Below are 24,798 nucleotides of genomic sequence, written 5' to 3'. Positions count from 1 at the left end.
GCATTCTGCTATTTGCTTTACTATTTTGCAGCCCTTTTCCTGATGCAACCGCACGGTTTTTTACTTCGGAAACTGTTTTAGTTCCATCCAATCATGTTGTAGCTTATCTCATCCTCTAAACCAGAGTCAGAGGTGCTTGTAGCCAGCTGTCAGCTGGGACAGCAGAGGGCCTGGAGGGACTGAGAGGGAGTGAGAAATTTGCTTATTGAATACAGAATGGAGCCCGTTCCAACATAAGACTCAAATTAACAAAATACCAGGATGCAGCTGACACAGAAAAAACAACAGAGAATGCACTAATCGAAAAGTGTGACTGCTTTGATTAATTCAATGCTTAGAAATAATCAGATGTAATATAATAAAAAGAATTTTGACGATTTTTCTAAAACTAAAACAGAGACAGAACAAAATCTTTTGTCCAAGCTTCCAGCTGATTTTAAAATATAGTAAAGTTATAAATGTTATATTTATCATCCTTAAAGCTCTCCAGGGTCTGGCTTTAGCTTTTCCCAGCTTTTGCTCCACACATACAAACACAGATCCTGTGGCAAATCTTTACTAGCAGTTCCTCAGTCTAAACTTAGAGCTGAGGTTGTACAGTTGCTTTTGAGGCCCACAGTCTCTGCAACAGGCTTATTGCTTAAATTTGTCTTCAAATTTACATCTTTAGCTTTGTCCTTTGTACTGTCAGTAAAAGCTTAAAAAAAGTAGATAAGTTGTGGTTGTGTTTTAAGTTTTTTTAATCTGAATTTTGGTAATATTTTTTTTGACCCTATTGTGTTTTTTTCTTTCCTTTTAATTTCTTTGTTACAGTGTACTTGCACTTTTAAAAGCCATAGCACAGACACAGAGAATGACTAAGGTACCGAGCTTTAGTTTACGATGCTTCGAAAAACACAGAGTAATTTTCGGCACATTATTCACACCCTTTAAACAAAGACTCGTCACTCGTGACACACCGTGATTTTGGAAAAGAAATTGTGAGCTGGGCTTTTTTTTATGGACACGGGGCATAAAAGAAAGTTTGCACATGTAGCAGTTCGGGGAGCCTGGGAACGGAGTTAATATTTAGTGGTCACGGAATCATGGCGGGTAGACCTGGCAGCGCCTTTACTGTCCAAATTAAAACAGCAGAAATCACCACAACAATTGAGAACAGATTTTCACCAAAGGTGCCTTAATGACACTGTCAGCCACTCACCCTGCAAACACACATAAACACAAAAATGCAGCACATGCTAACGCTAATGATCTACCTGCTTAAAGCTTAAAGGATCAAAATCTTATCAGTGACCAGGTCTTTTACATAATCAGTTGGGAAGGGGTTAAATGTGTATATCTTAAAGTACATATATATACTGTGTACATATACATATATATATGTATATGTGTGTGTATGTGTGTGTGTGTGTGTGCATCTAGTAGGCATCAGAAAGCACGCACCCGCTGTTCCAGTCTGTTTCCTCCCCATAAAAAGCAACACTTAGCACTTCATTCTCGAGCAGTCCTGACAACATTATACAGGTTAGTTTAAGAGAAGAGAGGAAAAAAACAAAGCCAGAGAAAACAGAGGGTGAAAAAAAAGTTTGAGGGATGGAAAAAAAAGAACAAAAACGGAAGCTTGATCACTCAGCTGGGAATATTCAGAGAATTGTTTTTAACGAGTTAAATAAATTTTCCCACAAATGAGGTGAGGGAAAGCAAGAGGGGCAGAGCAAGGCGGAGAGAGAGAGCTAGGGTGTGTGTGTGTGTGTGTGTGTGTGTGTGTGTGTGAGCGAGAGGGAGGGAGGTGAAACTGAAGTGAGTGTTTGGCCTGGTGTTGGGAATATTTTACAAGCTGCATTAATGGTTGTTCTTAAAACGCAGCTATTAAGAACCGTCCATAATGTTGTATATCATGGGTGATTATGTTCACATACACAGGCTTACGCAGCTAAACACTCCCTCATTAGACACACACACACACACAAGCCAAAGCCCTTAAACGTGTGCTGGTCCAACACCTTTTGTGTAAATAGCTGCTTCCTCCTGCCCAAACAAACTGCACCTCTTCTCCAGAGCGCACAATGCAGCAATTCACGCTGGAGTGTGGGTTAGAAAATTTAAAGACAACAGTTGCTGACACGGGGTAACCCCGGTTTCGTTCGTCCTGTTAAAAATACCGATGCACATTGCCACGTGTGGCCAAATGTGAGGCCTGTGCATGGCTGCCAGATTTGGCTCTGTTTGGGGTTAGTTGGCTGTCAGCTGGTGTCAAAATTAGTCGTTAGCAACAGTACGGCCTGCATGGTTCGTTGTTAGCTCACAGATGTGAACCAGTTTCACCAGTATCACTTTCTGCAGTGTTAACTTGGACTCATGTAGCAGTAGCCATTTTTGACATAACAGAAGATTTCTACATTTTGCAAAGTACAGTGTGGTTTGGCTCTCTGTCCAGGAGTCAGTTGCATAGATGGATGGCTATATGGAGATTTTTTCCTTTTTAACATTTAGCCTATAAACCCTGTTTGGCTTAAGCAGACTGCAGCAAACAGCTAGGTTGGCATTAAACATAGAAAAACAAGAATCAGTCTATCATACGTCTATGATTCTTTCATTCATATGGTGGCTCTAGTACAGACTCGGTTCTCCGTCCAGTGCAGGGATGTCAAACTCATTTTACCATGTGGGCCTTGTACAGCCCACTTGATCTTAAGGAGGCTGGACCAGTGAAACAACTCTTTCTGTCAGTGTAAAGAAGTTTAACTACACATTTAATCCTTGAGATATTTTAATATAAGAAAAAGTGCATCTCAGGTTTTTCCACAAAATAAAGAAATTCTGCTTTGGGCTTAAATTGTGTAAGGAATAAAGCTCATCAGCTCATTGTGCAGGCCGTCCACCAATTATAAATGTAATTATATTATTTATTGACAAAATATAATTTTATTATTACATTTTTATTTTACTGTGAATCCACTGTAAAAATCATAAAATTCTTTAGCAGATAGTGAAAAGCAGGAACTTTCTGTTATTGGCATGTGTATCTATTACTTATTTACTTTAGTGTAGCATGCATGGCTATGAAGGAGGTCTTTATCAGTAGGAGAAGCTGTAAAACTTATAAAAAATATAGTTTAAAGGCTAAAAATTGTGTCCTCCTCTCCATTTTCTAAAGTCTTTGACGAACCAATTCTGGCCCTGGGCCTTATGTTTGACACCACTAGTGTTTAACTGTGTTGTGTGACATCCCGAAGGTGAGGAGACCCAACACCCTCCCAGCTGTCCACAGAGTCCATAACATGTTCTGAAAGTGTATTTTTATTTCCTTCATACATTTCTGTTTGTTTATATTAAACAACCTCTCCAGCTGTATAATGCTTAGCATAATGCTATGCTACTCTAATAGCTTCCTGGCCCTAATGCTGTATAATTTATGCACAGCCATGCAGGTCAGTACAGCTTTATCCCACAATAAATACGTCCCACTGTGTATTTACTGTCTCCCCAGTTAAAACACATAGTATACTGGCCTTAGGAAATCTGCAACACGCCTGCTTTATTTCCTCCTGCAGTTACTTCTGAAAAAGCTTTATTGAACTGGCAGAAGGATCACTGGAAAAGGATCTGATTGTATTTCTAAGTTATAATCCATGAATCATGCGTATATGAGAACAGAAGGGTTGGAAATATTAAGACATCAGACAGTATGGAGCTGAATATTTTCTTTGTTATTCTAGGCGCCAGGGCTTGCTCCCAGAGGAAGTGGCGGGCATTGTGGTCAGTAGCTGACTACAGTATGGAATAGACCCAGTGTTTGTGTGTATGTGTGTGTCTGTGTGTTCTGAGTGGCGATTGGAGGTGTGTCCATCAGTCCATCTAGCTCCTCCTCTCTCTCCTTCCTTCACTTTCTGCAGTGCTGCAGCCTCAAAAACTCCAATAAAAGCAATAAACCACACTTTGTGTGTATGTGTGTGTGTGTGATGCACCCCTAAGAAGGACACACACCCACACAAACTCATTTCCTAAGCAAAAACAAACAATGTGCACACATATATTTATGCATGCAGGTAAGCACACATGCGCAAAAACCCCCGCGGTCCCTGCCACCCTCCGTCTTCCCGCCTCCCCTGGTTAAATATCCTGGTTATTAAGCAGAAATGTGCTGCAGAATTCTGAGGCTCTGTGTGCAGCACATCTGGCCCGAGCCTTCAGGAAACGACTGGTTCACTTCACTCTTGTCATCACCTTCCAACACATTTCTTTCACGTTTCAATTTAGGAGCGGCACAGCAGGCAGCTACAGCGCACACAAGCACGAATCTGCACATAAACACACACACACATCCACGCGCAGCCACACATGGACACACATCTGGGCATAAGCGCTCAGGCACTGACACACACGGTCCATATTAGCAAGGGTGGGAGTGTACTTTTAGCTGTTACAACGCACCATTTTCAGCCTTTCAGCTCAAAGGGGTGGGCTCCTTTTTCATCCTTTTCTTTATGTATTTTTATTAGAGCTGTCCCCCTCTCTCCCACTTTCTCTCTCTGTCTCCCGTCGGTGTTTTGTTGACAGTAGAAAACCTTTAAACCACCCGTGACACAAACTCCCATTTCAGGCTTGGTCAGGATTGTGTGGGATTAACAGAGTGCGATATACTGAGGCTCTGGGAAAGGATTTTTTTATGGAAATGTATTGTGTTTGTGTGTCTGTGTGTGTGTACAAAAGGACTTTACTGTCAGTAAAATCTAAAAACAAAAGCCTACTTTTCATCAAGAATTTAACACAGCGTAGCGTCTTCATTTTCAGAGAGATTTTACACATTTTCGAGTCTGACTTATATTATTTAAAGTCTTTAATTTTAACAGTTTGGGGATAAAAAATGAAATTTGATAAAATGATTTAGGTTGGGCGGTACTCGTGACGTCTTTTTTTTTTTTTTTAGACTGCAACTCATTTGTGATACCACAGACAAGACTGCCTGACACTGAAATACTTCAGCATCTCTGTCTTTGTGTAGACTTTAGTTAAGAGTCCAAGACAGCCTTAAATCCGGAGTTATTTTTTTTTTATCCGTCCTTTCTTTGTTTCAGTTTGTATTGGCGCAGTATGTGCTCACCAAACACGTTTCCCCCCCACTGTTCGGAGACGTAATTTACTACAATTTCTGGTTGAATTCACTGCTGAAGCAACCTGATCTCATTGAAATGTTTCTGTGGGCAGCAATGGTTTGGTCTCTGGTCTGCTGTCACAATACGTATGATGTGGGAGACACACGGCTTAAGGTCTTAGAGTCCGGCTCGTCGTTGTCTGTTTAGAAACCGTGCAAAACCATTTCTAATCACCGTCACAGAGGCAAAGACCGCAAAACATGTGAGGTTTAACCCACAGCAGCATGCAGGCGCTGACTGATGACACGCTAAGCCTGCTTCGCTGCACTGACTGATGATGACACGTCAAGGAGGCTGCTTCCACTGATGAAGTCATCTGGGATTAACAGCCGGCTGTTTCCTCGCTCCTACGTAGTGACAAACTGAAGTGATAATTCAGGATTAGACAGTGACATCGTCACATGCTGTTTCTTTAACAGCAGTGGATTGAAAGTGTATGAATAAGACCTTCTTGGTCTCCTGGTTTTGACATTTCATCACTCCCTTGCAATCTGATCATTGCGTGCCATTAAACAGTATGAGTAAGTGATGTTTACTCCTCACAAGCAGGACTACCCTCCTGTACTTCCTCACATGATGAGTGTCATCATGTGAAACACTGTTCAGTCAGCTGTGGGTATGCAGGTGGTGAGTGTGAAAGCTTGTAAAGATTGAAACAGACACTAGCAGTTCATTTTCTCAGCGTAATCTTAAACACATTTAGACTCCATCACTACAAATGTAGCTAATGACTCAGGATTTTTTGGCTCAGGAGGAGGAAAAGTCTGTTATCGAAAGACAGAGACAAAGAAAGAAAGCAGACAGATTGGAGAAAAAGAGGAACACTAGTCTTGCTTCTATTATCTGCAATGAAATTGCGTGGATGGATTTGCAGGTGGGGCTGTTGCACGAGTTTCCTACATCCACTTGGGGGCAGACATCGACAGCAGCTCTGGCAACACTCACAGAGGTGAGACAGAGGACCTGTTGGAATGTCTTAACTGTGCAATGTCATGTTATTTTATTATATATGCAATCTGAGAGTCACATGAACAAGCAAAAACTCAGTTTGCAATCTCTGCAGCAATCTGTAGCTCAGTGCTTCTTCCTGCATAGGACAGCGGATAACTATGTGAGACCAAATTCTATATTTCAGTCCTTACAGCTTCATAAGACCAGTCAACAAATCTCAAGGGGGTTAACTTGTGACTCATAACATTAAATCATTAAATATCACAAACAGTCTAGAAGCCGCAAAGTCTATAGTTACACGTGAGAGCTGTCGTGTTTTATATTTTACTGCATGTTTGGACGCATGCAGTAAAACACCTTGAAGTGGATTAATTTATGTAGTGTTAAAATAATAAATCATGAGTTTGTTTTTTCACGGGCATATTCTGAACTGCACAAATCTACAGTTCTAGTTCAATCATTTGCAGAATCCATGTGATTTGTTTTTACTTTAATCATTTACACACTTTGCAGTCGTCCTTTCAACATACTCTGTAATTACATAAATGCATTAGCATCACATGTTTCTTGTATTCTTCTCTCACAATTTAGATGTGTTGCTTTCCGCCGTTTTCCTCCACATTTTGTTACATTCACTGTTTTTTGCATGCAAATTTTTGTATTGTGCAATACAGACTTGAACTTTCAGAGATAATATGTGGATTTCATCTTCTTGTTTAGGCTCAAAACGGTCGAATTAAAACATTTAAACAAGGGGCAGTCAGTGCAAGAACGGCCACCGTCGCGACTTTCATGAAACACTCAAACTGTGTGACTGTGAAGTTCATCACGCAGGAGCTTATTTTTACAACAAGCGCCTTTTTTTGTACAGAAGTGGCAGCGGTAGTAGAAGTGAAAGAATAGGAAACAGAGTGAGGAGTGAGGAGATGGTGAGAGGGTGGGGGTCGTGTCTGTTCTAGTGTGGTTTGGGGGAGTTATTTGGTGTTAAAATATGCCTTAATGGTTGCTGGGGATCCATTTATTACAGGCAGGAAGCAGAAGGGGGTTTCTCTTCTCATTTAATGTGACCGCCGAGAAGCTCGCCAAGTCCTACAGGCAAGCCAGCATTCCTGTGCACCAACGCTGCACACACACACACTGGACTATGTTATACACCTAATTATACTGCCGTGCATGTAAACGAAGTTTACATGCATGCATGTGTGTCGATGCATCATTTTAAAAACATACACGCATCGCGGTACTTCTAGAAAACTGGCAAATATGTGCGATCTCATAAAATGCACACACACAAATAGACTGTACTCGCTGGCAGTGAGAATGACCTTTTCTGAACCATGGAAACACACACATTAACACACACACACACTTATACACACAGAAAAGCCTCTGCAAAACATTTAGGCATGGCAGGGGCTGAGGTTATATAAAAAGTCTCTCGAGGGCTTATTAATTCACATTTGTTTTGCAGTTGTGAAGCTTGGTTTCTCTCCTTCTCACTCATCCCGTCTCTGTGTCTAGTTGTCGGTTTTCACTCATTTCCGGTCCGTCGTCCTTCACTTTCTCAGGGATGTATGCAGCTTCCTCCCGTTGCCACACTTTCTTCCCTTCTCTTTCTTTCCCTGTGTTCATCCAGCACAGAGCCATATCCAGCTTGACACCCTTTCCCAGCGTTAGGGAGGGTGTGTTAACACCTCGTCCCGCACACATGCCAGGGCCTAAAGACCCGTTTATGAAGTGTAGTGCTCCTGGCGTGTAAGTATGCACAGACATATTTATGCACTGATGGGCTTTGATTTCATATTTTTGTCTTGTTTTCAAAATATTCTAGAAAAAAACAAAACCTTCATTCCAGTGTAATAACTATGCGCCCCCAGTTGGCTCTTTTTAAAAAAATGTTGGCATGGTAACCTAATGGGAGACGAGGTGTGCTGATTGTGATCACAGCGAGTTTAACGACAGGCTGTCATGTCGTTTGGTCAAAATGCCAAATCAAATTATACAGTGTAACCACTTTTAAGGCAAAGTAACCATAGAGGCTTCACTTGGTTACTGCAGGCGCTCAATTAAAGGTTGCGTAAGGTTGTGTGTGTGTGTGTGTGCGCGCAAGTGTATTGGGTTACATGGCCGATCTAAGGCTATATCCCTGTTTTCATCAGCTGAGTGAGGAAGTATCCAGTGCCAATACAGTGCAATCTGACCCCTACTTGCAAACAGACGTGCGCCTTAATGCACAGAGTAGCAGAAAAGCAGACACACACTTCAATGATGACCTTTTTCTTTAGCAAGTATTGTATCACTGAGTCAGTACAAGACTTGAAGCCCTTCTAACTGCTGTTTTCACTGGAAATCATTGTTCTCATTTATGATTTGGTTTCTTACACAGGCTTTGATTCAATTCGTGGGATTTGGCTTGTAAATATCTTCTTTGATTTAGAGATTTCAAGCAAGCCATTTGGCGAAAGACTGGAGGAGAGGGGGCGGGGGGGGGGGGGGGGGGATTTGTTGTTGACCTCTCACCTCTCTGTGCCAAACAAAAGACCTCGAACATCTAAATAACACTTTTGTAGGGAATCCTTTCTCGAGGTAACCTACCTAAGTGGCCGATGACGTTACCAGCATTCATACTTTTGTGTGGTGTGTTATGTGTTAATTACCCTGTGGTCGTGTCCCAGTGTTTTATGTGCACAATAGAAACAAATAAAACTCTGGTATTCCCCCCGACTCTTTGTTGTGCTCACTTTGTTTCTCTCGTTTCTCACGTTTTGTCACGTTTTACATTCCCTCACATGCATTCTGATTTGACTTCAGCAGACCCCTCCAACTGTATCTGTGAGTCCTTACATTGAGGCAATGATTGTTATTTCTCACTGATAAATTCAAAAACAGGCCAATCACAGCAGTTGCTGGCTATGCTTTCAGTGATGAGTGGTTGCATTTCCAGGTGGGTGCACGTCGGGTTATGGCGCAGGGTGTCAGAGAGGTTTGCAGATAGAGCATGTCTACAGTGTAGCTTTAGCACAGATTTCCTGTAAGAAGTCAGTACTGATATTAACAGTTATGATTGACAGGGGATGTTTTCGCATTGTTAACTTGCTCTCTCTAATTAGCCAAAATGAATTGGGGGGATTCCCATGATGCATTGAGTATTTCTTTTTCAGTCACCTTTCTCACTCACTATGTATTAACAGACCTCTCTGCATTGAATCATACTTGTTATTAATCTCTGTCTCTCTTCCACAGCATGTCTTTATCCTGTCTTCCTTCTCTCACCCCAACCGGTCGCAGCAGATGGCCCCGCCCCTCCCTGAGCCTGGTTCTGTCGGAGGTTTCTTCCTGTTAAAAAGGAGCTTTCCCTTCCCACTGTTGCCAAAGTGCTGCTCATAGGGGGTCAGATGATTGTTAGGTTTTTCTCTGTATGTCTTATTGTAGGTTCTACCTTACAACATACAGCTCCTTCAGGTGACTGTTGTTGTGACTTGGTGCTGTATAAATAAAATTGAACTGAATTGAATTCACTAATGTATCAACTACTGTATGTGACAAGTATGTTGACACATGTTGCTGGATATTTTGGGGAACTAGGTTAGTTTGATTCTTGGCTTTAATTCAATCCAGTTCAATTCAGTTTTATTTATATTGCACCAAATCACAACAGCAGTTGCCTCAAGGTGCTTTATATTGTAAGATATAATTGTAAGCCCTACAACAATACAGAGAAAACAGAGAAAACCCCAACAATCATTTGACCCCCTATGAGCAAACACGACAGTGGGAAGGAAAAACTTCCTTTTAATCGGAAGAAAACTCCAGCAGAACCAGGCTCAGGGAGGGGCAGTCGCCTTAATAAGATGACTGATTTTTCATGTCTTATATTATTTGATATTAACATAGCTTTGATAAGCTTAGCAGAGCCGGAGCCTAAAGAGCGAGACCAAGAGAGAAAGCTAGCATAGCTCTAGCTAATCTACCTTGTAGCACTTCTAAGGCTTTCTAAATTCGGGCTCTAGCTTTGTATTTAGTATGTTTACACACAAAGAGTGTCTTCTCATTTAACTTTTAGCATCAGAACAGTTTCTCCAGATCTTTACAATCCATGAAAGAACTTGTGGAAACAAATTAAAACAAATTCTGGATCATCAGCTGAATTTTCAGCTAATAATGAAGCTTTAGGCTTCCAACACTTATTACTAATTTAAACACTTACAATCAATCCCCTGACCTTTTTGTACAGTTAACACAAATTTTTCTATGTGTCTGAAGTGAAACCGAAATGGACTGAAGTAGAAAAAGAGCCGATCAAGAACGCTAACTAAGATCATTTTAAACGGTCACTGTGTAACTGCGAGTATCCGTGTGTACCTTGGTGCAGGAGGGGGGGTAATTTAGGTGTAGAATGTCTTCCTCATCACTGGAGCTGATCTAAGAACACAACGGTTAATCATCCACTATCGGGCAGGGACAGGCAGAGTGAGAGAACAAGAGAGGAGCCGGGTGAACAGCTGAATGACACTTTGAGGCATTTGCACTTGTTAAAAGGCAAAAGAAAGAAAGAAGAAAAGAGGAGTCGTACATCAGACAGTTGGAACAAAAGGATATGCTCACCCGAGAGTGGACAACAGAAATCTGCATTTGAAGACGCCTCTTGCTGATTAAGGATTTGAGTTTTACTTCAGTTTTGCCTGCTGTGGTTAAACTCCAGCATTGTGTGTCTGTTTGTGTGCATTTGTGTGTTAGCATGTCCGTTCTGTAAGGACTGTCCTGTTTTTGGATTCGATTGTGAGCGCAAGGGGAGGCCACATGGGGCCCGGGCCTTGTCCGGGATGCCAGCTGCTGCGGTGAAGCCTGCTCTGGACATGGTTGCCGAGGGAGGGGGCGTAGGGGAGCGCGGGGTGTCCCAGTGGGAAGCCTCTGGGCTGGGCCGGCAGAGGCTGCCTCTGCCCTCCCTGAAGGTCCCCAGAGAGCTGCTGCGCAGCTTCCCCCACTCCAAACGGGTTGGATCCTACCTGGTGGGGAAAATGATCAACAAGGGCTCATTTGCCAAAGTGATGGAGGGGCTGCATATCAGCACAGGGGAAAAGGTCAGTGCTTTCTCTCCAATTTGACAATTAGAGAGCAGACATGAAGTGACATGTCACTGACTGGTGGGGTGGCACACTGGCAAAGAAAAAGATCACACACATACAAGATTATGATTACATGCTTACAACTAGTGCCTTGTAACTGATAATTATACACTCTTGGGTTTAAAGAACGTAGTAGTCTGTTATTATTCTTGTTATGTGCACAGAACTCAGTCAGATTCATCCATAACTGCTTATTTCATGACTATGAGGGGTTTTACAAGACAACATTTGCTCAGCAGATTTAAGAGGTCTGAAATGCATCTGTTTCTGTGCAATATGTCTGTCGTTGGTTCCTTTAAAAAGTGCAGACTGATGTTAGAATCGGCGCTCTTTCAGATTAACAAAAAACATGAATTTGCATCTTTGTAAGTACTCTGTGTCTTCCACATCTATTTTTGGTGATATGGCAATCCATCTGCACTCACTGTGCAGGCGAGACTGTGCATGTGTTTCATTAATGTGTTTGTGTGTATCCATAAGTGTAACTTTCACCGGTCACCGAGTCGCTGACCCTGGCAATGTACCTGACCTGGTTGCCTTAGCGATGGCCAAACTCATCTGGGGGGTTGTTGTTCCTCTTAACCCAGTTTACCCTCTGCAGGTAGATACTGTGTTAAGGTGAAAACTGTAAACCTGCAAGCATCCACTGCTGGGGGCCTTTGGATTTCTCTGGAAATGTTTTGTTGACCTAAGCCAGAAATGTTACATGTTTATGACACAGAAACTCACGCATGCAGTAAGACACAGATTTGGTAATAAAATGAGCCCTTTTGATCTTAACTGCTATTTAAACCAACGGTGCTACGTGTCCAAGATGCATCATTTTTTAATAAATAAAACATTTACTTTGTTTGTCTTTGCAGACTATTTTGGTTGTTTCGTTTTCAAATTTTCTTTTTAGTTCACTTTCAAAAGTTTTTCTTTTTTATAAAAAGAAAGAGTGCAGGATATTGTTTCACTTAGTTGTGTTTTTTATTTTTGGGGGAGGAGGGTATTATTTTATTTCATTTTAATTTTGATATTCAGTTTTAGTCCATTTTAAATGTGCTTGTTTGCCACGATCGTTATTCTGAGGAAAAATAGTTGTACCGAGCACAAATGCTGTTGTTACCAAATATTTAAATATTTTTTCTCATTTCCAACTTAGTGTTGTTGTTTCACCCTATTAAAGTAGTTTTATATGAGTCACAGTTTACAATAATCCTTATTAATCTTACAATGAGTCTACGTGTAGCTTTCCCTTCATTCTCCCTTTAGGCCAATTCTTTTCTGTTTGGCTGCTTCTTATACTGAACAGCAGGTGGGTGGAGCTGCAGTGCTCACAGCCAGTTCCTGAGATCACCATATTAAGGATATTCTCTCTCTGGCATCATACTAAGTGGCAAAAATCTAAACTCGAGCGTTCAGAGCAGTCCGTATCCTGAGCTTTTGAAGGGTTCATGACTATAGGCCGTTGGCTCAAACCTCTGGATGAGTGGAGAAAATGCAGACACAAAAAGTGACAGACCTACGCACCCTACTTCCTTAAAATAAGCCTCTGAAATTTCAACCTAAGTGTGTTACATGTTGGTCATAATAAATATCAGGTTTTCTTACAGTCACCTGTGAACATTTTAATCTATTTTCTATATAAAGCAAAGTGTCTTTGTGTAAATTTCTGTTGATTTCTGGCAAAAACAACAAAACAAAAGAATGTGCATGTGTGCATGTTTGTTCTCAGGTAGCCATTAAGGTGATAGACAAAAAAAAAGCACGACAGGACTCCTATGTACAGAAGAACATGAAGAGGGAGCCTCGCATTCATCAGATGGTGCGACACCCTCATATTGTAGTTCTGCTGGAGGTAAAGACATGAAAATAAAAAATCACAACAACAACAACAACAAGTACATATTCACCCATCAACCATTAACATCATCAGAAATACACATACATGAATCCAGAGACATATTTCTATCTCAGTGGTAGATGTTGATTGCAGACAGTAATTGAAAGGTTATTTTATATCTGCTGTGAACCACATATGAATAATCCTGTGCGTCAGACTCTGGAGACTGAGAACAGTTACTACATGGTTATGGAGCTCTGTGCTGGAGGAGACCTGATGGACAGGATCTGTGAGAGGAAGAGGCTGGAGGAGCGGGAGGTGCGGCGCTACACCCGACAGATCCTCTCTGCTGTGGAACACCTGCACAAACACGGCATCGTGCACAGGTCGCTACACGCACGCACGCACGCACGCACGCACGCACGCACACAGGAGGAGCATGTATGCCTTCGAGGCAGATCTCATCTACAATTTTAGAAGGCTTCTGACTCTGCTCCATGTCTTTATCTAGTCTTCATAGTAAATAGGTGGATTTACTCCATTGCATCGTTCACAGTTCACTCATTTGCATAGAGAAAAGATCAAATGCTTTTTGAACAGTTGTCAAATTGTTATATTACTACAATCGGCTTTAAGTCTCTCATCGAGTAAAACTGATGTCAAAGCAATACAACAGATGTTATTTAGAGCTTCTAAACATGCTGCAAATGGTATCTCTTTATACTAAAATGCAACCGATGATGTAATGATGATGATACTAATGAAAATGATGATGATGATGAACAATCAACAGCTTAGCTGGTGATCAAATAATGAAAAATCTCCTTCTATCTCTCTGACTGTGAACACAGTAGGTCCAGGTCACCTGCTATATAAATATATATGCAAAACATGGAACAGGAACCTCCCTGTGATTAGGAAAATGATTGCACAAAATGTTTTCACATTCTACAACCAGTTACAAGCAGTTGCAACAACAAACTGGTTGCAACCAGTGTTGATCGCACAGCGACTGCACAGGTCACCTGCTGGGAGGCAACCTGTCTCTAAAGAATTGTCTAACTTGGAGTGACTGCAGTCACTCTCAGATAGGTTGGCACAGGTTTGCAAATCTGTATCTACTTGTGGAGGAAATTCTGAACTTCCCTTTCAGATTACTGAGTTTCTGGCTGGAATTTGAATTTCTGTGTAGATGGCAACAGGTTTGCAATGTTCACAGATTTATCACAGATTGGATGTAATCACTCAGTCACCTGATAGCAGACTGATGCTATCTTATGACCGTTTAATCAGTGTCTTGTCACACCGAAGCCACTTTAAGGATGGCAGCTGCCTGCAAGTGGTGTTAAATATTTGTTGATGAGGGAGAGCCAGTCAGAGGAAAGTTGGTTTTAAAGGAGATAAAATGGCCTGTGTCAGGTGGACAGTGAACTGATGGGGCTGTATAAAGACCCATTATAGAATAAATATGGATTATTTTAAACTGTGAATCATGCAAAGCTGCTCTAGTAGAGCCCGCCAATAAAATAAAGGGGGCGGAAATTACTGTAGTAAGTCCACTTTAACATTTTAACTCATACCTGGTTTTGTGCCCGACTCCAACTAAAGCTCAGAATCATAGAAAGAAAAGAAAAGAAAGCTTTTGGGCAACCAGCTGTGAGGCCACAGTGACCCCCAAACCTGATCACTTTTGAGTACATTTAGAATTTAGTGCCAAATTTGAATCTCATATGGCCTTTGACATGTGATCTCCTAAAGCATGTTTGATAGGCGAGTAGAAAATCCTACCAATCGAAAATTACTAAGAAAATATTCTTGTTGAGCCGATTGGTCAAAGATATTTATTTTTAAAAAGGTGGAAAAAAAGAGAGAGAATTAAAAAACGGATCAAAACAAAAAGTTGTTTATATGGTTCAAAGCTTTATGATTCATACACACATCTTGAAAAAGCATGCATATACACGCAGAAAGAAGTTTGCAGGACATTAACAGCCTACAGAGGAGGAAGTGCTGGGCACAGCGCGGTGTGGGAGATGAGAGTTTTATTTTAGTGGTATTTAAGTACGTGTAGGTGTTAGAGACTCAATAGTCTCTCACACACACACTTGCAAAACAGCCGCACACATTATGCACAGCTCTGCGCTTTGGTTTAAGACCTTGGCTCCTCTGAAGGTGGGAATGTGATTACCAGGCAATGACCTCATCATCCTGCGCCGGCGCCATGATTCACACATCATCACAACATCATGGACTTCCTCTCTAATGAAGTCCCTCAACGACGTCGCTCTCAACCCTTCAATGGCACCTCTTTCTGTCACACACACCCACGCGCTCACCTACACGCACGCACTCGCTCACGCGCGCGCGCGCACACACACTGCACCACAATGCCACACAGAGATGATTAAACTGGAAATAAATGGAAATTTTGCACTTAAACGCACCTCCTGCCACCCACGTTCAATAGGTTCACCGCATACATTTTCTCCTTTATGACAATGTCTGCTCTCGCTCTCTCTTGCTCTTTTTTCTCTCTTTCTTCCTCCGCCTCTCTTTGAACTTGTCTCGGGTTGTGTGAGCAGGGTTTTCTGGATTTTTGGTTAGATGAAGGCAGATGAAAGGAGCATGGCGGATTCCCAGGCTGTAGTTTATAGGGGCTCTCTCGCTCCTGACCGCAGATTTTCATTTAGCTTGGTAGTTTTAGTGCATTCAGTGTGGTTGGTGGTGAGGCTGGGGTACTTTCAGGGGAATGAAGCAACTTTTTCAGGTGAACAGAGATATGGTATTTTGGTAAAGAATAAGAGATAAGTCAGAAAAAGGTGACGTGAATTGATTTGAAAATCGAGTGCAGGCTTTTAAGTTTGGGCGATTAGCTTCTTTTCTAAAACATAATCACCAGAGGAGATTATTCTGACAAAAACTCTCTTTTTGAGGATTTTTTCCAAAAGCTTGAGCTCTACCCAAACCCAAATTTAGCGTTTGGGTTATTCCTTTTGCTTCTGTGGGTCCAGTCTGATCCCATCTCATCTGGTCATCTATAAATACACAGAAAAAGCTTAGTGTTGGAGTTCTGAGCAACCACCATGATGTCTGTCAAGTAAATTGCCCCAGAACACTCATCAGCACTGTGTGGAGAAAAATAACTAGAAATTCCTGTAGGATTAAGGACAGAGCCTTATAAAAATGCTACTATGAACCACATTCTTCCTTTGAGACCTAACCGATTTGTCTCTTATTTTCCTTCTCCCCTATTTTCAGAGATTTAAAGATCGAAAACTTCCTTCTGGATGAACACAACAATATAAAGATTGTGGGTATGTTGTAGTTTCGTCACTAACATACTGATTTCAATTATTTACGCTAAACTGTTTTAGCTATCTAAAATTTCTGAAAAGAACTTTGCTGTAAGATGATGATTTCTCCCACAGACTTTGGCCTGAGTAACACCCTGAAGACTGACTCTTTATCTCTGGAGCTCCTCAGCACCCAGTGCGGAAGTCCAGCCTATGCCGCCCCGGAGCTCCTCGCTCACAGGAAGTATGGACCCAAAGTGGATGTGTGGTCTGTGTAAGTGAGAAAGTCTCAGTGTGTCTATCAGAGAAACTCTCTGCTTGGATATTGAACACATTTTTCTATAGTGTTGTAACCGATTATGTAATGATTTTCTCAGTATTTTTCATGTAAATGTGTCGACCGCCTCCTCACATTTTCCCGTTGTGTGTATCTACAGAGGCGTGAGCATGTTTGCAATGCTGACAGGAACTCTGCCCTTCACTGTTGAGCCGTTCAACATCAAACAGCTGCACCAGAAGATGGTCAACGGGGAGATCAGCAGCATCCCCGGTGACATCAGCAAAGGTACCTATCAGAGTGACCGAAACAAAGCTTCTATCATTACCGTATTTAAACAGAATGCAATCATTTGAAAATCTCATAAACCAAAACTTTATTCACAGTAGGACAAAAAAAAATGGGACGGGGTTATGTTTACCGCTGGTTAGCACCCCCTCGTCTTTTAACTACATAAATGTCTGGGAACTGAGGAGAGCTGCTGTTGAACTTTCAGGAGAAGAAAGTCGCCTCATTCATGACTGAAATAGGATTGTAGGCTCTGAGCAGTCCTGGGTCTTCTTTGCCATATTTTAGATTTCATAATGTGCTAAATATTTTCACCTGGATTGCAGACAGGTCAGTTCAGCGCCCGGGCTCTTACTACGAAGCCATGTTGTTGGCATAGATGCAGTATGTAGTTTAGTGTTGTCTGGCTGAAATATGCAAGGTTTTTTTTCGTGAAAACGATGTCATCTGGATGCTCTTAAACCTGCGTATACATCTTTCAGCATTGATCATGCCCAATTCAATTCAATTCAATTCAATTTTATTTATATAGCGCCAAATCACAACAAAAGTCGCCTCAAGGCGCTTCATCCCACAGGCATTGATTGACATCCATATTATCAGAGATCCAGGATTTCAACTGAGTGCTGATTACAAGCTAGATGACTCCTTTACTCATTGCGCTAAGGTGTGCGCTGTCCATGATTTCCAAAAAATTATTTCAAATTTCAACAGGTTTCCACTTTGTCTTTGTCCATTCTAAATCTTTGCATGATAGAGATTTTACCTGCATTTGTGGATGACATGGTGAACTGTGTTAACACACTTGATTTCCGGAAGCGTTGATGAGCCCGTGCATTGATGTCCAAGATAGAATTGTGCCCATCTTTAATGCAGCGCCACCTGAGAAGCCCAAAGATCAGACTTGTCCCTTGCACACAGAGATTCCTCCAGATTTGCTGAATCTTTTGATGATGACATTTACTGCGAATGATGAGGAATTCAAAATCTTCAGTTTCTAGTGAAATTGTTTTGAAACTGTTTCCCAATTTGCAGACACAGTTTTTTGCAGATTGGTGAACCTCTGCCATGATTATTGGGCTTATACTATTAAAAAGCCACTGGGTTAAGTGTAGTTCTGAAGTTGAGTCTTGGAGAATGAAGCGAATGAGAATAAGTGAGTAGACTTAGACATACCAAAGAAATGCCAGATTATATTATGAGCTGATGTAGCTGAAAGTGTTTATTCATTCTGAAACCAATATAAAAACAAGTCTACATGATGATACTTATTAAACCTTTATGGAAGTCGTGTTTTTGCCTTTAGACGTGTCGTAGCATAATAAATCGGAGGAAAGAAACGTTTTACAAACTGCTTACCTCTACCACTTGTCTTCTGCCAAGTCCACAGCAGCCTCAGTGTCCTGTTTCTCTCTACTTTATTTTGGTCTCTCTCTTACACATAGTCCCATCATTACGCTCAGTCATGGCGCCATGTCACCGCAAACAAACATAGCTCCTGTTACTGTGGGGAAAACCAGCACAGCTCCGAGGCTCTGAAACTGTGACAAGATCAGATTAGTGGCTGTACCGCTGCCATGGCCGGGCATCTGAGACATTCACATTAACTTTTAGACTTTATTCTGCCTCCTAATGGGGCTGTGTGCTTCTAGAGTTTTTAAATTATCCATGATACCGATTCTTTTTCTCTTCAGCCATGGTAATTCATGAACTTCATGATTTGGTGAAGACTGGCCCGTTTCTTAGCTTACGTGCTTGTCTGGCTTGTTTCTGTGATATCCTTTAAATTATATATCTTTGCTTTCTAGGATTTTCTTTCTAGGCTTCTCTACTTTCATCTTAAGTATATTTTTTTCTTTCATCTGTACCAGTTTGCCAGTTTATGTGTTTGTTGTCTGGAGGAATGACAATTCCACAGGTTCACTGATTAAAATTCATCAATCGTGTGTCTTCCTTTGATCTGTTACAAACAAACTGAGTTGTCCCTGGCTGAGACAGGCGTCTGGCTCTGAACCAAAAGCGAACTGATAGCAGTAAAGTGAACAGAGCAGTCTTGGCTGATGTGTCTTTGAATGTGGCAGCCATCCCGCTTGAACCCATCTGCTCTTTTACACTGTGAAACGTATCTGGAATCCCCATCTGGACTCAAACTATCATCCATGCTTGGCTGCCACAGAACAGCTCTCTGTCACAGGCTGACAGGCTGAATTGGTTCTCCTGAAGGGAAACCCTGCCTCTCTCCTCGCTGTCTGATACAGTTTCACAAGTCACAAAGAGCGAGCAAATTAAGTCGTCAGTACTCTAAGTATGTATCACTTATAAGGTTGCAACAGCAGTGGAAAAGATGGTTCTCGGCCCTGGGCTCATCTGTGATGAGATGTTTATCAAACAGTAACCACAATCCTGCCTGTGATTAACGACCAGCTGATGCACACTGGCTACACAGGTCCTCTCATTTCTATGTCTAATGCTGCTCTTTTCTCTTGACCACAAAGCAGAAAAAAGGACATTTTAACAGTTATCACCTCCTTCATGAGAATCTACCCATGACCTTCCTTTAACAGCTCTTTTAGTTCAGTTCATTGACCCACTATTGATCTACTGGACATTTTCAGAGTAAGGAGAGTGGATATACTGGACAAATCTATCTATCTGTCTATCTGTCTGTCTGATGCATTAATGGGAAGTTAGAAAATGCTTGTAAATTTCTTCGGCTTTCTGAAAATGGGCAATAAAAATTTAAACTCAACCAAATATAGAAATCGCCTGTTTTAAAAAGATTCATCTTTGCAGGTGCTGTGTCATTTGTGTTGTCTCTCCTGGAGCCCGACCCAGCAAAGAGACCCAGCGTTAGAGCTGCCATGGAGGAGAGATGGATAAATGAGGGCTATTCCAAAAAAGCTCTGCACACTCTCTCTCATAAAAACAGGTACAAACACACCTTAACGCATGTGGTGCACATCCAATTCATCAATATACACAAAAGACAATGGTAATGTGTTTGCAAAAAGTAGAACCCTTCTTGTAACGATTGAAATGATTTATACCGTTATTATACTGTAACATAAGAATGTGCATCTGTTCCATGAGAGAAAAGGAGGACACAAAGCCTCTCCTCAGGGAAAGTTCTGCAGCAAACATTACAGTGTGGGTAAAAGAACCAAGAGGGAAATCACTGCGTGTCTGAGAACAAAATGAACATTTTTGTGGTCTGCAGTGTAACAGCTTTGTGTATTATAGCACAACTAAAAAGCTTTTATCACTTTACGCAGAATGGAAATGCAATCATGTATGGCTCCTGCTGGAAATAATGCGTTTTCCGAAATCCGCAGGAATGATGCCACAGTCTGTGAGCGAGAGCCGTTGCAGCCCTGCTCCAAAAATCCTTCAGCTCCAAGTCTTTCTTTGCCACACAGGCCTGTTAGAGCCACTTCTTCTTCTTCCTTCTATTTCTCATTTGTGAGCCTTTTCCAAAGCTTTCTCTTGTTTTCCAGGTTGTCTTCAGAGGATCTCAACTCGACCGTGCTAGAATACATGACAGAGACACTGGGATATTCCCTCTCTGAAATCATACACGTGGTCACAACCAACCGACCCTCGGCCCTCACGGCCTCCTATCACCTGCTGCTCAGCCGACTCAACAGGAGTCAGAGAGGAGCCAAAGCCAGCAAGGTATTCCCGTTATAACACACAGATATACACACAAAGGCCTGAAAACATGAAACACAAAAAACCATCAGTACAAGTGATATATTCATGGTTTGGCATCAACAATGATTAATTTGTCAGAAGCTAGAGAATAACGACTGGAGTCTTCCCAGCAAGAATACATGGAAAGAGAGGAATAACAGTGAATCCCAGACTCCACAACAGGTAATGCTGAGGTCGCCCATCTCACTACTATTATTACTCTCCCTGACATATTGGTTCAATCAACAGTCAGATAAAGTTTTGATCCATTTTAAGTATAAACTGAATTTGGGCCACTCATGTGTGCTTACAGTACATAATAAAGGAACATATAAGTCAAAAACAGCCCACACAGAAAAACTGACCATGCATCTCATTCATTTGATTCACATAGACTGTATATAACACGGACATTACCAGCTGGTTTTTGGACCCGTACTAAAGTCTAGAATTAAAATTCAAAATTCTAATTCAAATACAAATTTTATTTGTCACATACACAGTCATACACAGTACGATATGCAGTGAAATGCTTACACAACTGCTCGTGGCCTAAAGAAAAAAAGAAAGGCTATCAATAAGATAGGAAATAAATATGAAAATTAAAAAGGGTAAATTTAACTAGGAAGGAATAAAATAAAATATAAAAATTAAAGTTAAAAATGAAATAACTGCACAACACAAATTAGAATGAAGGGTAAATTTAACTGGGAAAGAATAAGATCAAATATATGAATTAAAGTTGAAAATAAAATAACTGTACAACAAAATACACAATACACAGTATAGAAATATATAAGAATGTATGAAGAAATATAAATATATATATACACAATAACAGCAGCTGTACAAGTATTAACTGGAAATGAAGAATATAATGACCAGTGTTGTGCAATCCACATTATTTAGTGTCTTGTGCAGTGCAAATATGCTTAAAGTGATTATCATTAGAGGATCACATGCTAACATATCTGCTAACACCAACAAGCTTATTTAACAAGCTGCTTCTGTAAACCCCACAGACACAAACAGCTGCTAATTATTGCTGCTTAAAACACAAAATGCAGCCTTTCTCTCACCATCTCTTTTGTACAGACTTCTTCAACGATTGGCTCTACATGAACACATCAAGTCGAATTATATATATCTGTTACATAATTGCACTAAAAACTCCAGAAACCACACACGCGTACAATCAAAATCAAAAATCAAAAACTGCAGAGTTGAAACCGGGCAGAAAGATAGAGGCAGCAACCACCTGTCAATCAAAGTAGCCATGTCCTAAATAATGCAATGCTTTTTGCATTGGCTTTAATTTTTTTTAGTTTTTAAGGCAACATTGTGGTACAAACTAGTGTCAGGTAGTGTGTTTCAGTATCATACATGTATTGTTGGTTTTATATTCCTCTTTCATCATCCTGACAACCAATCACTGATCAACCTTCAGAATGAACCAACCAATGAAAAAAGCTTGAAGCAGCTGAGCAAGCCTCTGAGGAACCAACAGGCAAGTGAATTTAAGAGCAGCAGAAAGAGGACTGAGAACCTGCACAGAGAGGGTGACGAGAATCGGTCACCTTCTCCTTCTCTACCCCAGCTTCCTCACTCTGCCTCTCCGTCCTTACCCCCTCATCTCCCCTCTCCTTCCCCTGCACCTCTGTCTGCAGAGGAGAGGGCTACTGATGAGGAGACCTTAGATGCCAGAGAGACACTGTTTGCAGAAGGTGAGGAGGGCATTAAATACAAATGCTGCATGCAGTGACAGTATAATACAATGTCAACTATACTATACTTTTATCTCGTTGTATTTTAGTAACTGTTTTTGGAGACAGGGAACTCGTCCACCTTTCTCCTCCTAAAAACTCCACATCTCAACTCTGTGACTCCGCCCCTTGCCAAGTTCCCTTACCTGCAGAGCCAATCAGAGATACTAGCACGTCAAGACCAGTCCGAAATACGCACCTGCTCAGGACTACTCAGTCAGATGGTGCTGCAGACCCCGTGTCAGACTGCTTCAAAGGCACCCGACGCCAGGAAGATTCTAATCACCTGAGCATCAATGAGCGACTGGAGAAGCTGCAGACGTTTTATTCATCCGAGAAGAACGGCACGTCTCCCAGGACGCTCCTGGACACTGACACGCGCACTACACACTCCTCAGACAGAGGCCACTTGGGTTCTGTTGAGGCGTCACAGACATCGCCCTCTTCCCCCCTCCCACTCCTCAACAACGTGGCGCTTAAAGACGGGCGGGGAAGGAAGATGACATGGGCAGGGCTGACCCGACCCGGGCCCCCGAGACTCCTCGTGAATGGGTCTAAACCTCCTGCTCTCCCCTCACAAAGACAACATACTCTGGTCTTCAAGAACCTCAGGCAGGAGAGGGGAAGGAGGAAAGAGCTGTCTGCAGCACGAGGAGAGAGAGTAGCAGGAGGGATAAATGGAGCCAAGAGGAACTCAATTCAGTTGCGCTCGTCTCTCCAGCGTCGCGTGGCAGACCTGAACCTTCCACTGCTTTCTGCAGGCCTGCAGGGGAAACCTGACAGGAAGAGTCAGCTACACAGCATGGACTACTGACACAAAGATGACAGGATCTGATAGTATTTCAGGGACAGTAACTAAAGAAGTATTCAGTAAATACTGGTGTCAACAGAAATAATAGCGAGCAACAGTTATTTGGAACAGATTTAAATGGCAGCTACAGAAAAGTACAATCCTAACGATATTACTTTCTCACTCTGCTGTTCTCTTCATGCCTTTTCTCACCAGCAGGGTCAGTGCTGCAGTGCCAAAGCTTTCAACTCTTAACAATAAGTCATACAACTCCAGTGTCCATCAACAAGACTTTGGCTGAGCACCTATCAAGCATGTTGTTCTTGAATTTTGACGTGCTGATCTCCACTGACACAAAGTCAAAGGCAGAATTTAAAATGATGATTTTTTTGCTTTGTTTGTATTCACTCTTCTGAAATAGATTTTTGTACTGACAGTGAAAGTAAAAGCAATCCTTGATACTGGTTAATGTTTTTATGTGCTTTCTTTTTCAAAGTTATTGTTGCCATAAGAAAAGAAAAAAACAGTCACACAAAGAATACAAATATTTTTATTTATTTATTTTGTGGTCTGTGTCAGATGTACACTAAACCATTATCATGGTTAAAAGAAGTGATAATATGAAAACATGATGATCATAACAAGAAATATATTATAAATCTAATTTAGGAAATAATCTATCCCTCAGATTCATCTTTAACTCTTCTTACTCCATCTTCTTCCGATTATCCGGCCCCAGGTCGTGCTTTTTTTGGACCAATGTCTCACTTGGTGAGAGGAATAAAAAATGTTTGTGAGCACAAACAAATATCAGTTTGTGACTATTTGATTGACGAATATCTTGCCAATCAAATAGTCAAGCTTGACAAGGGTAGTAGAAAAAAGCACAGGGGTAATACATTGTATATGCAAGTATATGTCTATTATTTTAATAAATTGCTAGTTGGTTCTTAGGCAACATTATAACATCATAACACATCATGCAAGTTTTGCGGTCATAAATTAGACGTTATTGCCATGAAATTAAATGCTATTATAAGGTGCTGTAAGTGCATAATGACTACACAATTTAGTGTATTGTGATATTATCATGTTGCAACATAATGACATAATATCTGATCTAGATAAGAACCTTCAGGGGCCTACTGACGCAAAGATGAGAAGACTTGGAAGTGCACCTGTGCGCCATTTTCGGTTGTTCAACTCCTGTATAGTAGGAGTTCACAGACAAACAGAAAGTTTCTGTATTATGGTAAAATTATACGCCCTGACTAGTATCGGGCTGACAGATGCTAAAGGTTACTGTGCTTTAAAATCATAAAATTTAAGCTCTTACATGACACAAAGTTGTTGTTCTGAATGCACCTTCATATACAGAGCTATCATTAGGGCTGTATCGTCACTGATTTCTAGAATCAATTAGACTCTGATTCACAAGGTTCTGATTTGATCCACGAGTCGATTCAATTTGAATCAGAGAAATTTTGCCTCAGACAGTCAGAAGCATTATAATTCTGATCATTTATCAGTACATATCCATATTTTTATATCTATAAAAAGAAAGCTGACACTTGCGAGACTTTATCAGAGGTGTGAGCATCACAGCAGATGCCTGTGAAGGAGATGAAGGAGATTT

The 24,798-nt window shown here is 41.2% G+C and overlaps 1 protein-coding gene across 1 annotated transcript; it reads left to right on the top strand.

Moving 5' to 3' along the window:
• The first annotated feature begins 13,256 nt into the window (after nt 1–13,256).
• LOC147312284 (uncharacterized) lies at nt 13,257–23,620 on the top strand. Its single transcript, XM_086263743.1, has 9 exons — nt 13,257–13,447; nt 16,320–16,375; nt 16,490–16,628; nt 16,792–16,919; nt 19,713–19,848; nt 20,414–20,591; nt 20,709–20,792; nt 22,057–22,333; nt 22,423–23,620. The coding sequence occupies exons 1-9, from the start codon at nt 13,257–13,259 to the stop codon at nt 23,184–23,186; spliced, it is 1,953 nt and encodes a 650-aa protein (XP_086119869.1). The 3' UTR covers nt 23,187–23,620.
• Nucleotides 23,621–24,798: the final 1,178 nt, after the last annotated feature.

Source organism: Aulonocara sp. 'chitande type north' Nkhata Bay, linkage group LG15 (genome assembly GCF_057382095.1).
Source record: "Aulonocara sp. 'chitande type north' Nkhata Bay isolate Kocher_YH1m ecotype deep benthic linkage group LG15, A_spYH_male_GT1.1, whole genome shotgun sequence".
In the NCBI taxonomy this organism is placed as follows: domain Eukaryota; kingdom Metazoa; phylum Chordata; class Actinopteri; order Cichliformes; family Cichlidae; genus Aulonocara; species Aulonocara sp. 'chitande type north' Nkhata Bay.
This window is presented reverse-complemented; position numbering and strand designations above follow the sequence as displayed.

Bases quoted from the DNA above. Each gene is read 5' to 3' on its own strand.
- LOC147312284 (XM_086263743.1), top strand. From the start codon at position 13,257: ATGAATAATCCTGTGCGTCAGACTCTGGAGACTGAGAACAGTTACTAC. The intron at 16,629-16,791 runs GTAAGTGAGAAA...GTGTATCTACAG, and splicing joins AAAGTGGATGTGTGGTCTGT to AGGCGTGAGCATGTTTGCAA. The intron at 20,793-22,056 runs GTAATGCTGAGG...ATCAACCTTCAG, and splicing joins AATCCCAGACTCCACAACAG to AATGAACCAACCAATGAAAA.